Source organism: Coregonus clupeaformis, chromosome 27 (genome assembly GCF_020615455.1).
Source record: "Coregonus clupeaformis isolate EN_2021a chromosome 27, ASM2061545v1, whole genome shotgun sequence".
Lineage (NCBI taxonomy): Eukaryota > Metazoa > Chordata > Actinopteri > Salmoniformes > Salmonidae > Coregonus > Coregonus clupeaformis.
The window spans coordinates 6,257,170-6,283,788 of NC_059218.1; the positions used below are offsets into that span (position 1 = coordinate 6,257,170).

The 26,619-nt window shown below is 40.9% G+C and overlaps 1 protein-coding gene across 1 annotated transcript; it reads right to left on the minus strand.

Moving 5' to 3' along the window:
- Positions 1-2,373: 2,373 nt before the first annotated feature.
- Positions 2,374-25,026, minus strand: LOC121541758 (stAR-related lipid transfer protein 7, mitochondrial). Its single transcript, XM_041851042.2, has 8 exons — positions 24,090-25,026; positions 10,295-10,464; positions 8,572-8,621; positions 7,497-7,607; positions 7,108-7,190; positions 4,684-4,783; positions 4,485-4,569; positions 2,374-3,954 (listed from the first exon to the last, which is right to left on the minus strand). The coding sequence occupies exons 1-8, from the start codon at positions 24,542-24,544 to the stop codon at positions 3,788-3,790; spliced, it is 1,221 nt and encodes a 406-aa protein (XP_041706976.1). The 5' UTR covers positions 24,545-25,026; the 3' UTR covers positions 2,374-3,787.
- Positions 25,027-26,619: the final 1,593 nt, after the last annotated feature.

The window sequence follows — 26,619 nt, forward strand, 5'->3', positions numbered from 1 at the left end:
AATATATTTTACACAATTTCTAAAAGGAATCAACTTCTGGAAATCATATCCAAGGTGTTAAACTTCATATTGAAATATATATAAAAACACAATTGTAGCCTACAGGAGGGTGACATACATTGCCTTCGGAAAGTATTCAGACCCCTTGATTTTCTCCACATTTTTACATTAGCCTTATTCTAAAATGGATTAAATAAAAATCCTCAGCAGTCTACACACAATACCCCATAATGACAAAGTGAAAACAGTTTAGAAATTTTAGTAAATGTATTAAGAATAAAACAGAAATACCTTATTTACATAAGTATTCAGACCCTTTGCTATGAGACTCAAAATTGAGCTTGGGTGCATCCTGTTTCCACTGATCATCCTTGATGTTTCTACAACTTGATTGGAGTCCACCTGTGGTAAATTCAATTGATTGGACATGATTTGGAAAGGCACACACCTGTCTATATAAAAAGGTCCCACAGTTGACAGTGCATGTCAGAGCAAAAACCAAGCCATGAGGTCGATGGAATTGTCCGTAGAGCTCCGAGACAGGATTGTGTCGAGGCACAGATCTGGGGAATGTCTGCAGCATTGAAGGTCCCCAAGAACACAGTGGCCTCCATCATTCTTAAATGGAAGCAGTTTGGAACCACCAAGACTCTTCCTAGAGCTGGCCCCCAGGCCAAACTGAGCAATCGGGGGAGAAGTGCCTTGGTCAGGGAGGTGACCAAGAACCCGATGGTCACTCTGACAGAGCTCCAGAGTTCCTCTGTGGAGATGGGAGAACCTTCCAGAAGGACAACCATCTCTGCAGCACTACACCAAATCAGGCCTTTATGGTAGATTGGCCAGACGGAAGCCACTCCTCAGTAAAACACACGACAGCCCGCTTGGAATTTGCCAAAAGGCACCTAAAAAGACTCAGACCATGAGAAACAACATTCTCTGGTCTGATGAAACCAAGATTGAACTCTTTGGCCTGAATGCCAAGTGCCACATCTGGAGGAAACCTTGCACCATCCCTACGGTGAAGCATGGTGGTGGCAGCATCATGCTGTGGGGATGTTTTTCAGCAGCAGGGACTGGGAGTCAGGATCGACGGAAAGATGAGTGGAGCAAAGTACAGAGAGATCCTTGATGAAAACCTGCTCCAGAGTGCTCAGGACCTCAGACTGGGGGCGAAGGTTCACCTTCCAACAGGACAACGACCCTAAGCACACAGCCAAGACAATGCAGGAGTGGCTTTGGGACAAGTCTCTGAATGTCCTTGAGTGGCCCAGCCAGAGCCCGGACTTGAACCCGATCAAACATCTCTCGAGAGACCTGAAAATAGCTGTGCAGCGACGCTCCCCATCCAACATGACAGAGCTTGAGAGGATCTGCAGAGAAGAATAGGAGAAACTCCCCAAATACAGGTGTGCCAAGCTTGTAGCGTCATACCCAAGAAGACTCGATGCTTTAGTCACTGCCAAAGGTGCTTCAACAAAGTACTAAGGGTCTGAATACTTCTGTAAAATGTGATATTTCAGTTGTTTGCTTTGTCATTATGGGGTATTGTGTGTAGATTGAGGATAAAATATTTAGATTTTAGAATAAGGCTGTAACGTAACAAAATGTGGAAAAAGTCAAGGGGTCTGAATACTTTCTGAAGGCACTGTATGTGTCTAGAAAGAAAGTGTTAGCACACCAGAACATTACAAGCTGAAGCTGAACAGTCTCAAACATTTCATACAGTAGTTCAATATAGAAACCAAAGTTGCTTATGCTCTGCATACACATAGCTCTGACCATCGCTAAACAAAAGCTCAACTAGAGGCAATTAATTTCCTCTCACATGTACAATATATCAAACACACCATATGCTGACAATCATATACTGCGGACAGTAAAACGTAATTTTTTCAGAGCAAGAAAACTCCTCTGTGTTTATCACAAAGATAAGCGTAGTTGAACGGTTAGTTATTTGGGGCTTCATGGGAGTAAGTCATCTTAAAAAAGGCCCAGTGCAGTCAAAATTGTGTTTTATATTATACGGTCAAGTAGCTGATGAAAGTCCTATCAAAATTGTTGCTTGAAAGTTTTTTGCAACAAAAGCTATTTTTGCCCAATTTAATTGAAGTATATTACAGTAAGTACAGTTGTTACCCAGAAATGACTTGATATAAAAACTGCTCCATTGGACGTTTAATACTGACATGTGGGACCCATGGAATTACAAACTGACCCTTAGCATTTAAACGTATTGAACTATGGTATATTTTACACTTCTAACTCAGTATTGGTGACCTACCAACAATCTGTTTTCATGGAACTGTAGTCATGCATATATACTGGTACCATAAATTCATGAAACTTTCCCTGGAAAAAATCTGTTTTGACCAATATCAGTAACAGAAAAAAATGTTTTATATACAGAAATAGGTGCTCATTCAATTGTACCAGATTGTCAGGCTGAGCAGAGAATTCACACATGCCCCTTACTCCAATGAGTCAGACAAATAGTTAATAAGATTAGGTCTAGGTAGTTTGCAGAACCATTTACACATCAAGAAGAAGAAAAAACAAATCAAAAATGCAATAAAAAGGTATTACACATACACGCAAAGGGGACATGATCTTACTAAACCCTTGCCTTCCAAAATTCATCAGTAATAGAACAATTGTTTCACTACTTTCACTGTTAAGGTACAGTAACAGTTTAGCAAACAAACATTCCTCTGTAGTGCAAACTATCGAGCAGTCGGTTCTAATAATGTCTGTTCCATAACTTTGAACTTTGTTCTCAGGAAGAAATACATTATTTCAGTCATATGCAGATAGTTCTAGGTGGCACAAGAAAACACGCGCTTAAAATGTATGTTTTTTTTTTTTTTTTTATATAAGGGCATATTAACATGGACGGGTGGAGGGGAACTGCAATGCAAGTGAAAAAACATCAAGCATAGTTAGAGGATTTTTGCAGTTACCATAAGACACCTTGTGGACAGGAAGACACTGGTAATCTTCAGAAGGCTGTTAGAAGTGTCGTGACCTGGCAGTTTAAAAACACACACTGAAAAGGCGTGACCGACAAAAGTGGGAACCTCAGTTTTGCAGAGAGCAAAACATCAATCCCAAAATTGTGAAAAAGAGACCACAAGAACCCTTAAATCCAGTTGTCTGTGGAAGTCAATATGCCAGGGCATTCAGCTCAAAAGTGTGTTCAAGTTCCTGATATCACAGTGAGTTTAATTATAGATTATCTTCTTTCTGTTGTATAAAATAATTAACTATAGGTATGTATTTATGTAGCTAAGCCTTTACAGCAAGATATTTCAGTGCTGATGTGACCAGATAAGGGACCCAAACAAGGTGGCTGGAAGAAACTAGTAGACATGGTGGATGGAGGGAGAAACAATGCTTTGGCAACATCTCTATAGGGGTAGTATTTTGGCTCAGTCTCACTAGTTGGTGAAGCAGCTAGTTAGCAAAAGGAGGCATGAGGATGTTTGCTGTCTAGCACAAGTGTCGCAAGGCAGTATGTCCCAATGGCAATTCTCCCGGCAGCAAAAGCGGAGTACTTTCTCCGAAGGGCTCAAACGCTTGTTGGTACAGTCCATGCTTCTCATGACAATTCTGTTATCAATGACCAGTCTGTGAGGAACGAGTACTGAATATCTTCAACACATGTATATTCCAGTTTCATTATATCCCATCAACCCTTGTGTCCAAAAGCTTGAGAGTTTAGAGGGTTGTTGTATGTGAGCAGGTGCAGGTTAAATCAAACTCCCCACCCCTGCTAAATAGACATGGTCCCTTAGGCATAGATCTGCCCAGGTCGAGTGTTGTCCCCAAGGCGGTCCTGGCTGGGCTGGTGCTTGGTGTCGTTGGACTTTATGACACTGGCATAGTCGAAGATCCCTACCTCCAGGTTCTTAGCCCTAAGGGCTGCAGTATGAAGTTTCTCCAGAAAGTCAGGCATACCTATGAGGGAGGAGGGCAACAGTTGATAACCAGGAACGAGGATGACATACAACCACAGGGAAAACCATATGATAGCAGTGAAGACTGTAGACCACAATGACCTACTGTTTTTGTTTTACTTTTAAAAGGGTTTAATTGAATAGGCCCGAACGTGACTTTCCATCCAGATAACAAAAGTAAAATCAGACCATGAAGCAAAGCACTGAGCTACAATACCAACAGATCCAGTTCGTTGGTCATGTTGAAATCAGCCAATTACTATAGCCCAGCTACCTCAGGCTAAAAATAAAATGATCCCTCGCCCATTGAGTTACGTCTCAATAATTGTGCATAGTCAGTGGCTGCATTTGATGGAAAGATCAGGATTTGATTGTTACTTTTGTGCCCTACTGCCCTTCAGTGAAGCACTTTGTGTCGCTTCAGATAATAAATGTTTTTATTGTTGATATTCCAACAATGACTACATTCAGTTTACACCTAGGGATAATCATTAAGCTTAGTGAAGAGAAACAAGGAGAATGAGAGCTCACCACTGGACACCATCCAGCTCACACAGTAGCGGGGAAAGGCGGTCTGAGGGTCGTCGCTGTAGGTCAGAAGGTAGTCAAAGCCATTCTGTGGGACAGGACGACATGACAAGGTCAGATACTGTAATCCAACATGCACACAAACAGCATAGAACTAAAATCTTGCCCTATGGTGACATTATCTATGTTTTATGATATTCACCTCATCAAAGGTCTTGTGAGGGCGGATGACCATCTTGGACTGGTATGAGTGGACTCTGACGTAGTCCTGAGTTTCTGGGACTCCAGGATGCTGAACCGCTCTAAAATGGCACAAAAAAAGGATGGGAGAGGAGAGAGCAAAACAAAAAAGATTCCAAGCAACAACAAAAATAAACACAAAAAATATGAAACGTAGAGCTGGGTGATATGGCCAAAATATCACAGTAGTTTGTGACAACACATACATTCTAAGTGATTTCAATGAGTCTCTCCATTCTGATTGTTTTATATTGTTCAATTCAACCCAAAATAATTTCCTGCACTCATGAGAATTTCCACACTGCCACGTAGGACTGCACAATATGGGCAAAAATAACTAGGCCTTATTTTTAACCAAATGTTGCAATTGCGATTTGACTTGCGATTTAGATGAAAACACTTGGGTGAACTGTTGGACTCATGTAAATAGACTTCATTCTAATTCTATAGTTAGAATATAAATAACAGTAGGCAATTTGAATACAGTGTTGTTTGACATGACAACGAATGAAAATGCCAGGACAGAGTTATTGTGACAGGGTAGGAAACAAAGTGATGGTCAGTGTTTCCTAGGGGACCCTATAATCTTTGGCTAAATTAAATGTTTCTTCATGTAGCCAACATGAATGCTTTGCCTATTCCTCTCTGATTTAGAAGATACCGTTGCACAAACATGCTGATTTAAGCCTACACCAGCACTGGTATCAGGCTGTATTAGCTAGCTACTTTTGTGCTGACTCAGTACATTTATTAGCATTAGCGGCTAACATGATTTAGCTAAAACTTGCTAAGAAAAAGACAAATTAGTGTAATTAGATAACGCTTGTGGATTTATATTAAGAAGCAAAATGGAAACATCGTTGTCATCAACATTGTTGCATTGACCATGAAGACTGAATGCAAGTGTCTTGTGGTCAAGGAACAACAAATGCGCTCCTTGAATGACGGGGCGGGGCTAGGTCTGTGTGGAAAGAGGCATGGCGAGAGAGCAGAGAGGTAGGACTCAAGTAGCGGTGTAAACTATAAAAATTGACATTACACACACAGCATATCACATTTAATAAACCAAACATTCAAAATACTGTTATAGAAGGTAAAGTAAAAACCCATAATGCACACGTTTTTGAATTAGGGCTGTCAAAGTTAACACGTTAGTTAAGTTGACAGTAACACCATACCTTTGACGCATTTAATCACATCAATTTTTTCACCCAAAAGTCTGTTCCGCACAGACCCTTTTGAGCGCAACACGTTCTTGTCCACTCAGTCAGCAGCTAGAAGTCTCTCTTGTGATGCTAAAACATCCACTATGCTAAAATGACCAGATTTTGTAGATTCGTGGAAATAAAAAAACATGTCATGGAACAATATTCCATTTTTCCTAGCCCTTTCAAATACTTGTATAGGGCTAATTGGGGACATTGTCGGGATAGGCCACCAAAATTGGGGACGTCTGTTCACTCTACACTATGCAACACATTTGAAGGAAAACGTACAGAAAGTTCAACCATAAACACATTCCCAGGCGTTTCTTTAGATAACAGGAAAAACATTTGCACAGAAGTAGCTAGCTAGTTAAAGGGATACTTCAGGATTTTGGCAATGAAGACAAACTTCTTACTTCCCAAAACTCAGATGAACTCGTGGATACCATTTGTATGTTTCTGCGTACAGTTTGAAGGAAGTTGCTAACTAGTGTTTGTGCAATTGCTAACTAGCATTAGCACAATGACTGGAATTCTATGGTAACTGCCAGTAGATACCATAGACTTTGTCATTGCGCTAACGCTAGTTAGCATTGACTCGCAAAACTACCTCATTTCCTTCATACTGGATGCAAAGACATAAAAATGGTATCCATGAGTTAATCTGACTCCGGGGAAGAAGATAAAGGGCTTCATTGCCAAAATCCCAAAGTATCCCTTTAATTTAATGTTAGCTAACCAAATGAGAACATTTAGAATGCCATGCATGGCTGAATGCCTCTAGATTCAACTCAATAATTTTACACAGTTATAGTTCTCAGGTCAAAAGATTTAAGCAATTTATCCCAATTCGCAAGTAGGTAGAAGCTTGACTAGTTCATGTTGGAAGAACAGATTAGAAGTAGCCTAGGCTAGATTTAACATAAACCTGGATACTGTTATGGTCTTAGAATTTAGTTCATTTGGGGCTTTATTCCCCTATAAATCAAAATATATTATACCTACAACCCAATGTGGTTTAAATGGAAACATCTTTAATTAGGGTCATATTTCAACAATAAAAATAAAAAAATGATTAATTGTAGTTACCAACAGAAAACAATGCGATTAACTTGATTCATTATTTTAAATTGTTTGACAGCCCTAATTTCAATAGAACTATTTGACATGAAGTCACTCACCTGGAGATCAGGACCATCAGATTATTCTCCACATCAACGTCATAGCGACGCACATAAACATAGTCTCTCGAGTACATGGGATACTGTGGGAAGATAATACAACAAATCAAAAATCCAACAAATGTAGGATAACTAGTTGTTGCCATCTGTGGACTATGACACAGCCCTTATTTCAGGGAAACATTCCTTTCTCTTCATAAAATATAATACTGTATGCTTGCATACATCTGTAATAATCAACTCGAGAACACATGAGCAAGGCAAAAACATGCAGCACTCAGTATATAAATGTTACATTGTAACAGAGAAACCACTGAGGAAACGAAAGCATATCTTTGATAAGAACGAGTTCTGCATTTCTAGTGTGCAAGTTGGCAGGGGGAACTTACAGGGAAATGTGTGGCCCAGTGCACAACCTCTGAGCCGGTGTTGACGTCCCTGTCCACCACCTCCAGCTTAAGAACTAGAGCATCCCACTTTTTCCTGTACTCTGTGTCCAACTGCGGCAAAGGGCAGAGCGTGAGACGAGAGGAACAGATGCTTAATTTAGCACACACGCAACACCTAGAGCTACATATCTCCACACAAACCTTACACTCCACCAAGGGCATTTGGGTAAACAGACATGTACAAAACGAGCTAAGTACAGAGATAAGCACAGACACGCAAAGAGAGCGTATGAACATTCAGGACATCTGGTGCTGAATGTACACAAAACCACTTGCACATATTCTACAGAATAATTTCTTAACAGGTTCATTAGCTAGGTTTCCATCCAATTGGCAACAGATTTTTCATGTGAATGTTAAAATCAGCATAAAAACAATTTGCACATTTTCCCTAAGTTTCCATTAAATTGACTTGTTGGGGATAAAAGGGTGTGTGATGTAGTGCACATAAACACCTTTTGCAGTTACATTTCCATGTACCGAATAAAAAAAGACAAATGCAATGAGTTTCCATAGCATTTAACTCTACCGATGGTTTGCTCACAAATAAATGGTGCGTTATATAGCGAGTTCCCCCACTCTGGTATTGGCACATGCGCTCTCGTCAATAGCTTGCAGATACAGTGAGATTATTAAGGACAAAAAAGTGATATTTTTTATTTGTCAAATGGCAGCCAAGCATCAATGATCACGTCACCAGAATAAGACCCTTCATATTTATTGGAAAGAAGCATCAAGCTCATAACCTTGCACTTTCACCACCCTGTGAAGTTCATCATTTTTTCATCTGTACCCTAATAAACTACATGCTTTCCCAAAAAGTCGTAGTGGGAGGACCACAAAACATGTCATTGCGTGACTAAGTTTACTTCGATTAAAGCGTTTCCACTGACATGGAAACCTGGTTAGTGAAAGCACAGGTTTCCTCTTGCACACAAATGTTTTGTTTTTTGTATTCAAAATTAACTATTACACCAAGTCAAGACAGTTAGCATAAAATAAACTAGCTTAGTACCTGAACATTGAAGAACTGTCTGGGGGTGACATCGTTGTAAGAACCCAAAACTGTGAAAAGATTAGAGGGAAAAGTGTGTTGAGTGTTAATGATGACATGAAGATGATGATCATGGCAATAAGAAGAGGGAAAAGAGTGCAAATGTACATCAAAAAGGTTGATGAAATTATGACATGCCATATAATCAAATAGAAAAAGGTATTTGGAAAGTATTATGACCCCTTGACTTTTTCCATATTTTGTTTACGTCTACACACAATACCCCATAATGACAAAGCAAATACTTTTTGCAATTTAATTATTTTTTAAACTGAAACATTTACATAAGTATTCAGACCCTTTACTCAGTACTTTGTTGAAGCACCTTAGGCAGTGATTACAGCCTTGAGTCTTCTTGGGTATGGCGCTACAAGCTTGTCACACCTGTATTTGGAGAGTTTCTCCTATTCTTCTCTGCAGATCCTCTCAAGCTCGGTCAGGTTGGATGGGGAGCATCACTGCCCAGCAATTTTCATGTCTCTCCAGAGATGTTCGATCGGGTTCAAGTCCGGGCTCTGGCTGGGCCACTCAGAGACTTGTCCCGAAGCCACTCCTGCGTTGTCTTGGCTGTGTGCTTAGTGTCGTTGTCCTGTTGGAAGGTGAACCTTTGCCCCAGTCTGAGGTCCTGAGCAGGTTTTCATCAAGGATATCTCTGTAATTTGCTCTGTTCAACTTTCCCTTGATCCTGACTAGTCTCCCAGTCCCTGCTGCTGAAAAACATCACCACAGCATGATGCCACCACCATGCTTCACCGTAGGGATGGTGCCAGATTTCCTCCATTCAGGTCAAAGAGTTCAATCTTGGTTTCTTCAGACCAGAGAATCTTGTTTGTCATGGTCTGAGAGTCCTTTCGGTGCCTTTTGTCAAACTCAAAGCGGGCTGTCGTGCCTTTTACTGAGGAGTTGCTTCCGTCTGGCCACTTTACCATAAAGTCCTAATTGGTGGAGTGCTGCAGAGATTATTGTCTTTCTGGAAGGTTATCCCATCTCCACAGAAAACTCTAGAGCTCTGTCAGAATGACCATCGGGTTCTTGGTCACCACCCTGACCAAGGCTCTTCTCCCCAGATTGCTCAGTTTGGCCGGGCGGCCAGCTCTAGGAAGAGTCTTAGTGATTCCAAACTTCTTCCATTTAAGAATGGAGGCCACTGGACCTTCAATGTTAGACATTTTCTGGTACCCTTCCCCAGATCTGTGCCTCGACACAATCCTGTCTCGGAGCTCTACGGACAATTCCTTCGACCTCATGGCTTGGTTTTTGCTCTGACATGCACGGTCAACTGTGGGACCTTTTTAAGACATTCCAAATCATGTCCAATCAATTGAATTTACCACAGGTGGACTCCAATCAAGTTATAGAAACATCAAGGATGATCAATGGAAACATGATGCACCGGAGCTCAATTTCAAGTTTCATAGCAAAGGGTCTGAATACTTATTTAAATAAAGGTATAATTTTTGTATCTTTTTTTTTTGCAAACATTTCTAAACACCTGTTTTCGCTTTGTCATTATGGGGTATTGTGTGTAGATTGACGAGGAAATGTTTTTATTTAATCAATTTTAGATTAAGGCTGTACCATAACAAAATGTGGAAAAGGTGAAGGGGTCTGAATACTTTCCAAATGCACTGTATACTGCATGTTCTGGGTATCAACAAAGCTATAAGTGACAATGCAGGCTGACCTCTGTATTCCCACAAGTGGCTTCCCTCAATGGACCGCCTCCACACTTTGAAGTTATTCTTCTCCATGACAACCTCCCAGCCAGTCTCCACCTGCCCTGCAGCCTTCTCCTTTTCTGAAGATGCACTCAGATTCTTCACCTTCTCCAAAGCTTGGAGCTCTAGTCCACATCTGGGGAAGTGTACAGGGATAGAGATCTTACCACAAGCGACATACCACGGTACCAACACGTCATGATACCAACATTTTAGAATACTGTAGTACCATTTGTCATTACGGATCCCCATTAGCGACTGCCAAGGCAGCAGCTACTCTTCTTGGGGTCCAACCACAATTTACATGCAATAAAACAATACATAACACCTTATTACACACTAGTCTACCATAACATATTAACAATAAAATCAATGGTACAGCAAAATAACAATATTAAAATGTGTGTGATGAGAGTGCGTGTTAGCATGTGTTTGCGAATGCTGTGTGTGTGTGTGTGTGTGTGTGTGTGTCTCTCTCTTCACAGTCCGCGCTGTTCCAGAAAGTGTAGTTTTATCTGTTTTTTTAAATCTGATTTTACTGCTTGACTAAGTTACATGATGTGGAATAGAGTTCCATGTGGTCATGGCTCTATGTAGTACTGTGCGTTTCCCATAGTCTGTTCTGGACTTGGGGACTGTGAAGAGACCTCTGGTGGCATGTCTCGTCGGGTATGCATGGGTGTCCGAGCTGTGTGCCAGCATTCCAAACAGACAGCTGTCTACACCTCTTAAAAAAAAAAAAAAGTAGTGATTAAGTCACTCTCCTCCACTTTGAGCCATGAGAGATTGACATGCATATTATTAATGTTTGCTCTCTGTGTACATCCGAGGGCCAGCCGTGCTGCCCTGTTCTGAGCCAACTGCAATTTTCCCAAGTCCCTCCTTGTGGCACCTGACCACACTACTAAACAGTAGTCTAGGTGTGACAAAACTAGGGCCTGTAGGACCTGCCTTGTTGATAGTGCTGTTAAGAATGCAGAGCAGCGCTTTATTATGAACAGACTTCTCCCCATCCTAGCTACTGTTGTATCAATACGTTTTCACCATTATATGTAATAATATGTTTCCAATCCAGGGTTACTCCAAGCAGTTTAGTCACCTCAACTTGCTCAATTTCCACATTATTCATTACGAGATGTAGTTGAGGTTTAGGGTTTAGTGAATGATTTGACCCAAATACAATGCTTTTAGTTTTGGAAATATTTAGGACTAACATTTCCTTGCCACCCATTCCGAAACTAACTGCAACTCTTAAGTGTTGCAGTTATTTAAGTTGCTGTAGCAGCTGACGTGTATAGCGTTGAGTCATCCGCATACATAGACACACTGGCTTTAGTATAGATGGAAAAAAGTAAGGGGCCTAAACAGCTGCCCTGGGGAATTCCTGATTTTACCTGGATTATGTTGGAGAGGCTTCCATTAAAGAACACCCTCTGTGTTCTGTTACTTGTCTAACTCTTTATCCACATTATAGCAGGGGGTGTAAAGCCATAACACATACGTTTTTCCAGCAGCAAACTATGATCGATAATGTCAAAAGCCGCACTGAAGTCTAACAAAACAGCCCCCACAATCTTTTTCATACATTTCTCTCAGCCCATCAGTCATTTGTGTAAGTGCTGTGGTTGTTGAATGTCCTTCTCTATAAGCATGCTGAAAGTTTGTTGTCAATTTGTGTACTGTAAAATAGCATCGTATCTGGTCAAACCCTATTTTTTCCCCAATCGTTTACTAAGGGTTGGTAACAGGCTAATTGGTTGGCTATTTGAGCCAGTAAAGGTGGCTTTACTATTCTTAGGTAGTGGAATGACGTTTGCTTCCCTCCAAGCCTTGGGGCACATACATTCTAGTAGGCTTAAATAGAAAATATGGCAAATAGGAGTGGCAATATAGTCCGCTATTATCCTCAGAAATTTTCCATCCAAGTTGTCAGAGACCTGTGGCTTGTCATTGTTAATAGACCATTTTTTCACCTCTTTCACACTCACTTTCATAATTTGGGTCAGATATACTTGGATGTGTAGTGTCAGCAATTGTTGCTGGCATGTCATGCCTAAGTTTGCTAATCTTGCCAATTTAAAAAATAAAGTAGTTGGCAATATCAGTTGGTTTTGTGATGAATGAGCCATCTGATTCAATGAATGATGGAGCTGAGTTTGCCTTTTTTCCCTAAATGTAATTTAAGGTGCTCCAAAACTTTTTACTATCATTCTTTAATGTCATTTATCCTTGTTTCATAATGTTGTTTCTTCTTTTTATTCAGTTTAGTCACATGATTTCTCAATTTGCAATTCGTTTGCCAATCGGTTGTGCAGCCAGACTTATTTGCCTTATCCCTCTCAACCATACATTTTTTCAATTCCTCATCAATCCATGGGGATTTAAGTCTTTACAGTCATTTTCTTAAATTGGGTGCATGCTTATTAGTAACTGGAATTAGCAATTTCATAAATGCGTCAAGTGCAGTGTCTGTCTGCTCCTCATTACACACCACGGACCAACATTCTTTACATCAACAACATAGGAATCACTAAACTTATTGTATGACCTCTTATACATATATATTAGGCCCAGCCTTTGGAACTTTGGTTTTCCTAGATATGGCTACTATATTGTGATCACTACATCCAATGGATTTGGATACTGCTTTCAAACAAATCTCTGCAGCATTAGTAAAGATATGATCAATACATGTTGATGATTTAATTCCTGTACTGTTTGTAACTACCCTGGTAGGTTGACTGATAACCTGAACCAGGTTGCAGGCACTGGTTACAGTTTGAAGCTTTCTCTTGAGTGGGCAGCCTGATGAAAGCCAGTCAATATTTAAAATCACACAGAAAGTATACCTCTCTATTGACATCACATACATTATCAAGCATTTCACACGTTATCCAGATACTGACTGTTAGCACTTGGTTGTCTTTAGCAGCTTCCCACCAGAATTGGCTTTAGGTGAGGCAGATGAACCTGTATCCATATTACTTCAACAGTATTTAACATGAGATCCTCTCTAATCGTCACAGGAATGTGGTTCTGAATATAAACAGCAACACCTATATTTCTATAAATATATTCTATATTTTCTGTAAATGTTATAACCTTGTATTGCTACCACTGTATCCTCAAAGGTATTATCTAAGTAAGTTTCAGAGATAGTCAGAATATGAATGTCATCTGTTACTAGCTAATTATTGATTTCATGAACCTTGTTTCTTAAGCTCATACGTTAACGTGGGCTATTTTAAGCACTTTTCTTCTGTGATGCTTACTTGTTTTTATTGCTTTACTTGGAAGCTTAGCAGCAGTAGATGTGGTCATGTTATTTATGTTAGTGCAGGGTGAGCTGCACACAGTGGCCTTCCTCCTCGGGCACACCGGCTCAGTGCTAACAGTATAAATCTGGTTCTTAGGCACATGATTACTGCATACAATAGCTGTAGGATCAGCAGAGGCATTCAGGACAGTTAGAGGGACATAAATTAGGTTACTTATATTGTGTCTACCGATGCCCCTGTTGTAATGTACATTTGCTGAAGCATTTTGACAACTCTGTCACAATTCTAGGGATTAGCTGAGCTGGGCTTGGGTCATTTTATATGACACTACCAACTTTTTCAGCCCTACCGATCTAAAAAAAAACCTGCTGGTGCCTGTTATAAAATGTTTATAAAGTCAGTTGAATTTAAGTAACAGCCACTAGTCTCTTGTATGCGCAGGTCCAATAATATCCACTTCACTTTCAATGCGCATATCACGCGTGCCAGCTGTAATCAGCCAGCTGCATCCCCTACCAGCCCTCACACACCTGCTTCTCTCTGTCTGCTCTTCATCCACGTCTATTCCTCCGTTTTAAAATATAATTTAGCAGTGATGGAGAGCGGGGGACGCAGTCCCAGACCCTGATGAGTCTTAGATTTGTACATTTGTTACATTGGAGCAGCGCGCAAAGCGAGCAATGTTGATACATTGTATAATTTCATCGCTTGTTATAACCAAGAGCACACACCAGTCTGAGTAGACTTTGCAAGTTCATGCAGCCTCTGAGTGGTGACGTAACTTACTCTGCGACCTTGAAGGAGTTTTTTTGACTTTCTCTGCAAGGTCTCCCTTTTGTTGAATGACGAGTAATGGTGCTTCGAGGGTGACTATTTTTAATGTGTGCAGAGGGTACCTGGTTCAAGCCCATGTAGGGAAGGAAGCAAAACTGTTACATTGATGCTATTGACCTAGATCACTGGGTGAATTGATAAGATTATACGAAAGAGATTGTCCTACCAACCCATGACGGATAGGATAACATAGTGATTTAAGTTGCCTCCCTGTGAATAGATGTTTTGACTTTAAAATAATTTGTCATCTGCTAAAGTACCGTTAGAAAGACAGCGGTAGTGGATGAAAGAGATTGTAGAGGGTTTTCGGTGTTAAAAATAAAGTAGGTTAATTGGAAGATGAGAAATGTTGCATTGGATTGTTTAAGTAGACTGGTATTAAAATAATTATTTCTAGTAAGGTCAATAAATGTTATTATGCAGTTGTGGTTTGTGGATATAATTTACTAATGCCATGATTTAGAAATTGGGTGAAAGAGTCGGGCTAGCTGTGCTATATCGGGATATAAAGGACGCAGAGGGTAAATGTTTAATTATTAAATTCTATAGTTTGTTTAAACAACAGTGAGTTATGCAGACACTTCATTAATTTAAAAAAAACGATAATCTGTTTCTGGTAGTTTTTACTATTAGGCTGATGGAGTAGTAAAAAATGTTTTGTAAGTTCTGAAGTTAAACAATAGGTTATTTTAGAACATCAATGCAACAAGTGGAGATGATTACATTACCAAAAAGGGGTTATAAGTTTAGAGAGAAGGTGTAGTCAACTCAATGAAACGTGGCATGTTAAGGAAGGCATAGGAGATGGTCTAGTAAAATGTGTGAGTCTTATAATTAGGTCGTAAAAAGGGCCTGGCTATTTTTGTTTGTTGTTTTCCAATTGGGTTTTTCAAATAACCACACACAACCCACCTATTACAATGGTAATAGGGTTGTTATTTTTATTTTAGGGGGTTTTAAAATGGGTCAAAGATGATACGTCTTAAAGTAGCACACACATGGAGCTTTATGAAGTTTTTTCTTTTATGAGTAAGTTTTGGGTAAACACGTGATTTCTTTTGAGAAGAAATGTCATGAGGACTTACTGTACGCTTGGGCTACATAACATTTATGAAATGTTTTTACTTGTTAATGATTAGTTTATACTATAGAGTGCAACACTTCTTTGAAGGGTTTGAATGACCTCTGAACTCTGTCCTGACTTTCTAGTGTGAATTGATCACCCACACTGGAAAGCCTAGAGGCATGGGATGAGGAATTTAAGGAAATTTATAATACTGATAATTATGAAGAAGTTTATAATTTGGCAATAGTCATATCTATGATTCTGACCAGAGAGCTAGTCCGGAATGAGGAACACCTGGCGCTAGTCAATGTTGATATTACTTTAAGGGATACAAGTACGTTTAAGTATTATCAAATGTAATTTTAAGGTCATTTATTATTTTGGTTTAACAAACAATGTCGTTGTTTTGTTTTTGAACGCATGAATCATGGGGGGGGGGGAGTACTGCTCGTGGTAAATATGCAAATTGTATTAAGAATATGAGCAGTAGTAATGAATGTGTTAGATTACATTTTTTAAGTGAAAGTGTATGTGTGGTATAAGGCAGAATGTAGAGGCGGCCTGTCTATCAAACTAGTGACCTATAACAAGCTGCAAAAATGTGCACACCCTAATATCAAGGCTTCTACTGACTGATATGAAGACAGGATATAGTAGCATACGGTGTCGCACCTAACAATGTTGCCAAGACTTTCTTCCCAAAGGGTGAAGGCTTCTCTGCCAAACCTAGCAGGAGAATCTGGGCATTGTATGCACCTGGGAGACTGGCGGTAAAGGATTAAAGAAGTCAGATGGACAAAACCTAGGTGGGGAGGTCAGTACTAGGTGTTGCTGGCTATCTCGATGGAGGGGAAGTAAGAGCGAGAGATACCTGCATCTATTTGTCCCACTGTAGGAGTATTCCAAATCAGAGGAGGAAGATGGCGTCGCCACTGCGGAGCATTGTTTTCTTTTGTGTCTGTGTTTTTGCAGCAGGGACTCAACTTCCCTATTGGTACGCTGCAAGGAGGACACACTCCACAGAGCGATGTTAATAAATGGAGAAGAATTCTGCATGATCCTAGACCATAGTGAAGGAAGAAGGGTCAGATCTAAAAAGGACCATACATCGTCACCCAGTCTACACCAACGGATGTATGGATAGAGGGGAGATCGACCTGGTATCATCTAAACCGATGCAACAGAGTACTACGAGGAAACCGACGACCTAGAGATGAGGATGCTGGAGCTGACGAGGATCAGGTGATGGGAGACGATGGCAAGAGGAATTCTACTGATGAGCTACGTGTGATGGCTGATTCCCTCGGAGGAAGGACAGACCTACAAGATCTTCCAGAATTTCAAGAATCACCTGACTGTCACATCATTCATTTATCTGTATTTGGAGGGTTTACCTAACAGAAATTGGGAAGTATATTAGAAATTGGTATTAAGAATAATTGGTAAAACATAATTATTTGTCATATAAGTCAATGCTTATATGGTTTCTTGGATTAGAAATGAAATCAACTGTTATGTTTAGTCTTTTATTGAGGTAAATACAGATGGTGTCTTGATGCATAGCAGGGATAATTTGGCATAGAATGGTGTGAACCTTAAAAATAAATAATCTCTGAACCGGCTGAAGATGAATATCGGAGGCGTTGAAGACGTTCCTAAACAGCACCACTTCTACCTGCAACCGGTGTACAACAGCCAATCGAAGCTTTCAACTGATTTTCTCATGTTTTTATATCGAGAGAGTGGGACAGGAGTCCACCATTGAGTGAGAATGGAGAAAGATCGGATCAAATACAACATTTCTCATGTTGTTGGTATAATGGTTGGCAAATGAACAAGACAATGGGGTGTAGAGATAGATGGTGGTGACTGAGACATTGAAGTTGGGATATTGTCATGGGCAATGCATTTTGAGCTATGAAGATGTCTGAAGAACATAATGAAGAGACGCCAGAAGATTTAAGTGCCGGAGAAAAAAGGGGATGCTTAGCTGTGGTAATAAAAACATTGATTTATCTAAATTTGATAATTTGGGTAAGAGGTATATACACTGCTAAATTAATAGTATTAATAATGCATTGAGATAATGATCTGTAGTTATTCTCAGGATGAGGAATGTCATAATAGAATTATGGATATTTATACTGTATGTTAATACAAGTGTACATTGTGACAGTTGTAATGGGTGATAAAGTTGAGGGTTTTAATTTTGAGTGATAGGACCAATGTGAATCACTAAGAATTGTCATTTGTAAGTCGCTCTGGGTAAGAGCATCTGCTAAATGATGTAAATGTAAAGTACAACATGATTCTCCCCCTATAATCACATACATTCCCCCTTTATCTACTATAATAGCATCCAATGCTATGCGATTATCAATTGCATAGTGTCCCATGAGTGACATTTCAGACCCAATTGCTTGGATATTCAAGACTGTTAATAGTTACAATATTCAACTCTGTTCAACCCTGACTCTGTTCCCCTAATATGCCTGGGGAGAGATACACATGCTTGCCATCAGAATTGGAAGGTATTGGGAATGTAACTAAAGCTATGGGAAATATTAGAGACATACAGAAAGGTATTAAGAGTACGAATAGAGATGCAAAGATTGTGGGGGAATATGGTAATTTAAACACTGTTGAAGTCTAATGTTTTTAGTGATAATTCAATAGGAACATGGAAAGCAAGACTGAAGTTATTTTTATTGGGATATATTCATTTGAATATAATTTCCATGTAACTTACAAATTGTCATGAATCAAGAGGTTAGGAATTCATTTGTATGTTGTGTTTGGGTCAATTAATGTTATATTAATGGAATTCTTCTTGCAACAACAAAAATAAAGAAAATGAGGGATTGTTATAATGATTTGTGATGGGGGGGTATTTAGTTAACAGCTGGTACACAATTCACTAATATTAAAGGAAGTCTCGGTTCTGCTCGCCCAAGTTAGAATACCTCATGATAAGCTGTAGATCATCCTACTTACCAAGAGAGTTTTAATCTACACTGAACAACAATTTCATTTTACTGAGTTACAGTTCACAAGGAAATCAGTCAATTGAAATAAATTCATTAGGCCCTAATCTATGGATTTCACATGACTGGGAATACCGATATGCATCTGTTGGTCACAGGTACCTTAAAATTAAAAAAGGTAGGGATGTGGATCGGAAAACCAGGCAGTATCTGGTGCAACCACCATTTGCCTCATGCAGTGTGACACATCTCCTTCGCATAGAGTTGATCAGGCTGTTGATTGTGGCCTGTGGAATGTTGTCCCACTCTTCAATGGCTGTGCGAAGTTGCTGGATATTGGCGGAACTGGAACATGCTGTCGTACACGTTGATCCAGAGCATGGAAGGAGTGGGACATTTTCAGCTTCCAGGAATTGTGTACAGATCCTTGCGACATGGGGCCGTGCATTATCATGTTGAAACATGAGGTGAGGGCGGCGGATTAATGGCAATCTCACAGCATCTCTGTGTATTCAAATTGACAGCGATAAAATAGAATTGTATTCGTGGTCCGTAGCTTATGCATGCCCATACCATAACCCCACTATGGGGCACTCGGTTCACAACGTTGACATCAGCAAACCGCTCACCCACACGATGCCATACGTGGTCTGCGGTTGTGAGGCCGGTTGGACATATGGCCAAAATTCTCTAAAACGACTTTGGAGGCGATTTATGGAAGATAAATAAACATTCTAGCCTCTGGCAACAGCTCTGGAGGACATTCCTGCATTCAGCATGCCAATTGCACGCTCCCTCAACTTGAGACATCTGTGGCATTGTGTTGTATGACAAAACCGCACATTCATTTTCATCAGATGACAACAGAAGTGCAATGCTTTGTCTGGCAGTCACACAAGTAAATGAGTTTACAATGAAAAAAAGGTATATTTGCAAAAACGATGCATGGCTATCATAGTTCTGTATCACAGAAAGAATGTAGCCAGCTACATTTCCTAATGTTTTTCTTAAAGTTAATCTTGCATTTTACCGGAGAAAAGTAGGCTGGCTACACCGAAAACAGTAGCTACACTTACCTGTTGGTGAATTCTCATCTGATTGGAGAAGTGCAACTGAAGCACAAAAATAGTCTGTTCGTATTAGGTTTTTTTCTGCGTGGAAAAACGCAAAATTCTGCGTTAACTAGCAAGTTAAGCTTAGGGGTCGCGTTATCTAAGTAAGTGGCTGAATTAATAAGGTGACGGGGCATCATATTGCATTAGCTTTCTGCCGTGTTTGAGAAATCCAAGCCCTTTGGATGAGTTATGAGTCTTGATTTCCTTGCAGGTTTTTTTCTTCTCCTCTCCGTTCTCGGCTGTCTACTGCTCCCCAATCTTCTCCAAGCATAGCAGGCAGGCCCGTTGCCCTAGCGACTCCACACAGAGAGTACGGTTCGTCCTACAGACAAGCATGTCAAAACTTTGTTCATTTGCACAATGTCGCTGGTTTACAGTCACTTTTAAATGTCACAACTCACCAAAAATGTACTACCTATACATGTATAACTTTGAGCTGGATTTGCCTTTTTTTGCAATTTCTTTGCGCTCGTTAGAATATTTACACTGAACAAAAATATAAAACGCAACATGTAGTGTTGGTCCCATGTTTCATGAGCTGAAATAAGATTCCAGAAAATGTTCCATACGCAAAAAAAAGCTTCTCTCTCAAATGTTGAACAAATTTGTTTACATCCCTGTTGGTCAACATTTCTCCTTTGCCAAGATAATCAATCCACCTGACAGGTGTGGCATATCAAGAAGCTGATTAACAGCATGATCATTACAGAGGTGCACCTTGTGCTGGGTATGGCAACTGCTTGGCATTCGACCGTAAGGCGCTACAGAGGGTAGTGAGTACAGACAAGTACATCACTGGGGCCGAGCTCCCTGCCATCCAGGATGTCTATACCAGGCGGTGTCAGAGGAAAGCCCTAAAATTTGTCAAGCACTCCAGACACCCAAGTCATACGGTTCTCTGCTACCGCATGTCAAGCGGTACTGGAGCGCCAAGTCTGGGACCAAAAGGCTCCTGAACAGCTTCTACCCCCAAACCATAAAACTGCTTAACAGTTAATCAAATGGCTACCCTGACTATTTGCATTGACCCCCTTTTTATTTGCACTGACTCTTGCACCGGCTCTATGAACACTCACTGGAGTTTACACATACAGTGGGGAGAACAAGTATTTGATACACTGCCGATTTTGCAGGTGTTCCTACTTACAAAGCATGTAGAGGTCTGTGATTTTTATCATAGGTACACTTCAACTGTGAGAGACGGAATCTAAAACAAAAATCCACAAAATCACTATGATTTGTAAGTAATTAATTTGCATTTTATTGCATGACATAAGTATTTGATACATCAGAAAAGCAGAACTTAATATTTGGTACAGAAACCTTTGTTTGCAATTACAGAGATCATACGTTTCCTGTAGGTCTTGACCAGGTTTGCACACACACTGCAGCAGGGATTTTGGCCCACTCCTCCATACAGACCTTCTCCAGATCCTTCAGGTTTTCGGGGGCTGTCGCTGGGCAATACGGACTTTCAGCTCCCCTCCAAAGATTTTCTATTGGGTTCAGGTCTGGAGACTGGCTAGGCCACTCCAGGACCTTGAGATGCTTCTTACGGAGCCACTCCTTAGTTGCCCTGGCTGTGTGTGTCGGGTCGTTGTCATGCTGGAAGACCCAGCCACGACCCATCTTCAATGCTCTTACTGAGGGAAGGAGGTTGTTGGCCAAGATCTCACGATACATGGCCACACATCCATCCTCCCCTCAATACGGTGCAGTCGTCCTTTCCCCTTTGCAGAAAAGCATCCCTAAAGAATGATGTTTCCACCACCATGCTTCACGGTTGGGATGGTGTTCTTGGGGTTGTACTCATCCTTCTTCTTCCTCCAAATACGGCGAGTGGAGTTGAGACAAAAATAGAGCTTTTTGGTCTAATCAGACCACATGACCTTCTCCCATTCTTCCTCTGGATCATCCAGATGGTCATTGGCAAACTTCAGACAAATACTTATGTCATGCAATAAAATGCAAACTAATTACTTAAAAATCATACAATGTGATTTTCTGGATTTTTGTTTTAGATTCCATCTCTCACAGTTGAAGTGTACCTATGATAAAAATGACAGACCTCTACATGCTTTGTAAGTAGGAAAACCTGCAAAATCGGCAGTGTATCAAATACTTGTTCTCCCCACTGTACATACTACATTGACACTCCAACACATACCTTTCAGAAAGTAATCACACCCTTGACTTTTTCCACTGTTACAGCCAGCATTTAAAATGTATTAATTTAGATTTTTTTTGTCACTGGCATACTCACAATACTCCATAATATCAAAGTGGAATTATGTTTATTGAAATGTTGAGTCAAGAATTATTCAACCCCTTTTATGGCAGGACTAAATACATTTAGGAGTAAACATTTACTTGACAAGTCACATAAAGTGCATGGACTGTGTGCAATAAGTGTTTAACATGATTTTTGAATGACTACCTCATCTCTGTCCCCCACAGATACAATTACCTGTAAGGTCCTGCAGTCGAGCAGTGAATTTCAAATACAGATTCAACCAAAGTCCAGGGAGGATTTCCAATGCCTCACAAAGGGCACCCATTGGTAGATGGGTAAAAAAAAATGTCCTTTCTAACTCAGTTGCCAGATAGGAAGGAAACCGCTCAGGGATTTCACCATGAGGCCAAGTGACTTTAAAATAGTTACAGAGTTTAATGACTGTGATAGGAGAAACCTGAGGATGGATCAACAACATTGTAGTTACTCCACAATACTAACCTAATTGACAGTGAAAAGAAGAAAGCCTGTACAGAATAAAAAAAATATTCCAAAACATGCATCCTGTTTGCAACAAGGCACTAAAGTAATACTGCAAAAAATGTGGCAAAGAAATTAACTTTTTGTCCTGAATACAATCTTATGTTTGGGGCAAATCCAATACATTACTGAGTACCACTCTCCATATGTTCAAGCATAGTGGTGGCTACATCGTGCTATGGGTATGCTTGTAATCGTTAAGGACTGGGGAATTTTTCACGATAAAAAAAACAAAAACAGAATGGAGCTAATCACAGGCAAAATCCTAGAGGAAAACCTTGTTCCGTCTGCTTTCCACCAGACACTGGGAGAGGAATTCACTTTTCAGCAGGACAATAACCTAAAACACATTGCCAAATCTACACTGGAGTTACTTACCCAGAATACAATGAATGTTCCTGAGTGGCCCGATTTTACAGTTTTGACTTAAATCTACTTGAACATCTATGGTAAAAACCTGAAAATGGTTGTCTAGCAATGATCAACAACCAATTTGACAGAGCTTGAAGAATTTTGAAAATAATAAAATGGCTAAATGTTGCACAATCCAGGTGTGGAAAGCTCTTAAAAGACTTACCCAGAAAGACTCACAGCCGCAATCGTTGCCAAGGGTGCTTCTACAAAGTATTGAGTCAGGGGTGTGAATACATATACATTAGATCTGTTTTTCATTTAATAGATTTGCTAAAATCTAAAAACATATTTTCACTTTGTCATTATGAGGTATTGTGTGTAGATGGGTGAGAATTTTTATTTAATCCATTTTGAATTCAGGCTGTAACAACAAAATGTGGAATAAATCAAAAGGGTATGCATACTTTCTGAAGGCACTGTAGACTACATACGCTCACACGCATATTGACGCCACTCACACACGCTGCTGCTACGCTGTTTATTATATGTTGATTGCTGCGGAGGGGAGGACGGCTCATAACGAGCCAATGGAATGGCATCTAACACATGGAAACCATGTTTGATGTATTTGATACCATTCCACTAATTCCACTCGGGCCATTACCCAAATTAAGGTGCCACCAACCTCCTGTGGTTGATTGCCTAGTCACTTTTACCCCTACCTACATGTACATAATTACCTCCACTACCACATACCCCTGCAAATTGACTCGGTACCGTTACTCCTTGTATATAGTGTTAGCCATTTTGTGTTACTATTTCCTTTTTTGTTAATTTCGCAATTTTTAACTCTGCATTGTTGGGAAAGGGCTTGTAAGTAAGCATTTCACGGTAAAGTCTACACCTGTTGTAGTCAGCGCATAGGACAAATACAATTGTATTTGAAGCGAAGCATATTGCCCGCTTTCACCTTACAGGACAAGATTGAAGCAAAGGTAGGCCTAACATTCCACACCTGCATTAAACAATTGGGAAAAATCTGTGTACAATGTGGCACAGTACAATATGCACACGTTTAACATGATAAGCTGGGTGGTTCGAGCCCTGAATGTTGATTGCCTGACTGCCACACGGGTATGACATGTATGTTTACAGTTTTACGTTGATAACCAGTTTATAATAGCAATAAGGCACCTCGGGGGTTTGTGGTATATGGCCAATATACCACGGCTAAGGGCTGTATCCAGCAACTCCGCGTTGCGTCGTGTTTAAGAACAGCCCTTGATGTGGTATTGTCCATACACCACACCGCCTCTGGCCTTAATGGTTAATTGTAAGTAACGTTAACAGCATGTACCTGTGTAGTTCTTCATCTCGAACCTTCTCGTCCTCCCACATGAATACACCAGCCAGTGCAGCCACAAGCTTCCCCGTGGAGGCGTGCTTGCTCTGGAGTCGACGCCATATGCTTCCTACCAGGGTCCACCTGGTTCGCTCCGAGTACAGGTTTGAGTAAAGCTCTCCAATCTGATAAGCGCGTCGAAGCCTCTGGCCGGTCACAAAGCTACAATGGTTGGCAAAAATTGACAGCAGGCCTTGCTTCTTCTTGTCAGACCGCACTTTTTCACTCGTGCCCACCCCCGATCTCTGGAGCCATGACAACAACAGGCCCATGCGTCGTCCCATCCATGAGGTGGTTTCGGATTTGCCCTTGCCGATTCCCTGTCTCAGTGAATTACTGCTTTGAAGCCTAACAGCACATACACTGATTTCACATAATGCTATAGGCCGCCGTTGTATAGACTGAAACATGCTGCAGGTTGTGCAAGAGCAAGTTCAACTAGAAGTGACCGTTAATTAAGGCAAGTCTTTGGATTGGAACACTCGTTACCAACAATGATGTGACGCTGTCAATATTGACGGCAAACTAACAACTAAGAATAATTTGCATAGCTATATTAAGCAAACCACACTGCCAAATATGCAGATTGCGCCAACGTTAGCTTGTTAGTTTACAGGCTTAAGGTGACAAAGTATCAAGGTCCCATGCTCATAATAAATGTATGACGTTAGCTTACTAGCTAACGTAAGTTACGCAAGACAAGAGCACGAGCCAAGCACTATCTACCATGGAACGGATCTTTACACAACAGTGGGCAGATAACGTACAGTTTTTGAATAGTCGTATAAACCGCTATTACTTTTAATTGTCCTCAATTCGGTTAAATTACTAGCTCACCAATTTCACGTTTTTCTTACACATCGCAGTCAGTCAACCTGATCCGTAGCTTTCACACCCCTCGGAAAGGACCCTCCTTATTTGGACAACACAATTCTTATTGGGCATTCATCATTGGGGTGCAATTTTCATTGGCAGAAGTCGGTGTCAATCTTTTGATTAGCCACTAGCAAGTTAAGTTGTGATCCTGACGTCATTCTGCCTTGAAGGACCACGATAAAGGTGAAAAGGAGTCTATGCAAATGCACAGTTGCATTAGCTAGGTAATCAGAAATAATGCTAAACGAAAAAAACTATACAGTTAAATCATTGAACAAATATTGTCAATATTGAAAGTGAAATATAATATGGACAGCAATTATCTTTGCAGTCAACGATGGATCAAATTGAAATGACAACCATTGTCCGCCAGGTGGTGCAGTAGATTTCACTCTACTGCTCTTATGCAATGATGTACAGGGCTTTGTCCATACCGAAAATTCGCCTCTTCCTCTCTGGCCATACAAAAGAGGAAACGTATAGGTTTCCGTTAATTGTATACCTCAATGCTAGGTTCTTATATCATACTTTCTTTAGTGAAAAGGGATGAACAGCTATCCTTGAGATGAAAGTAGCTAAACTACACTACAAAGAAAAGTAGCTGACTACTTTGAAACAAGTGAGGTGGCTAAGCATAATAATTGTAGAAGGATTACTTTTATACTATCCCAGGTATTCCTTAAAGAGGTAGGGTTTCATGTGTCTCCGGAAGGTGGTCAGTGACTCCGCTGTCCTGGCGTCGTGAGGGAGCTTGTTCCACCATTGGGGTGCCAGAGCAGCGAACAGTTTTGTCTGGGATGAGCGGGAACTGTGCTTCCGCAGAGGTAGGGGGACCAGCAGGCCAGAGGTGGAAGAACGCAATGCCCTCGTTTGGGTGTATGGACTGATCAGAGCCTGAAGGTAAGGAGGTGCCGTTCCCCTCACAGCTCCGTAGGCAAGCACCATGGTCTTGTAGCAGATGCGAGATTCAACTGGAAGTCAGTGGAGTGTGCAGAGGAGCGGGGTGACCTGAGAGAACTTGGGAAGGTTGAACACCAGACGGACTGCAGCGGTCTGGATGAGTTGTAGGGGTTTAATGGCACAGGCAGGGAGCCCAGCCAACAGCGAGTTGCAGTAATCCAGACGGGAGATGACAAGTGCCTGGATTAGGACCTGTGCCGCTTCCTGTGTAAGGTAGGGTCGTACTCTGCGAATGTTGTAGAGCATGAATCTACAGGATCGGGTCACCGCTTTGATGTTAGCGGAGAACGACAGGGGGTTGTCCAGGGTCACGCCAAGGTTCTTTGCACTCTGGGAGGAGGACACAACGGAGTTGTCAACCGTGATTTCGAGATCATGGAGCGGGCAGTCCTTCCCCGGGAGGAAGAGCAGCTCCGTCTTGCCGAGGTTCAGCTTGAGGTGGTGATCCGACATCCACACTGATATGTCTGCCAGACATGCAGAGATGCGATTCGCCACCTGGTTATCAGAAGGGGGAAAGGAGAAGATTAATTGTGTGTCGTCTGCGTAGCAATGATAGGAGAGACGATGTGAGGATATGACAGAGCCAAGTGACTTGGTGTATAGAGAGAATAGGAGAGGGCCTAGAACTGAGCCCTGGAGGACACCA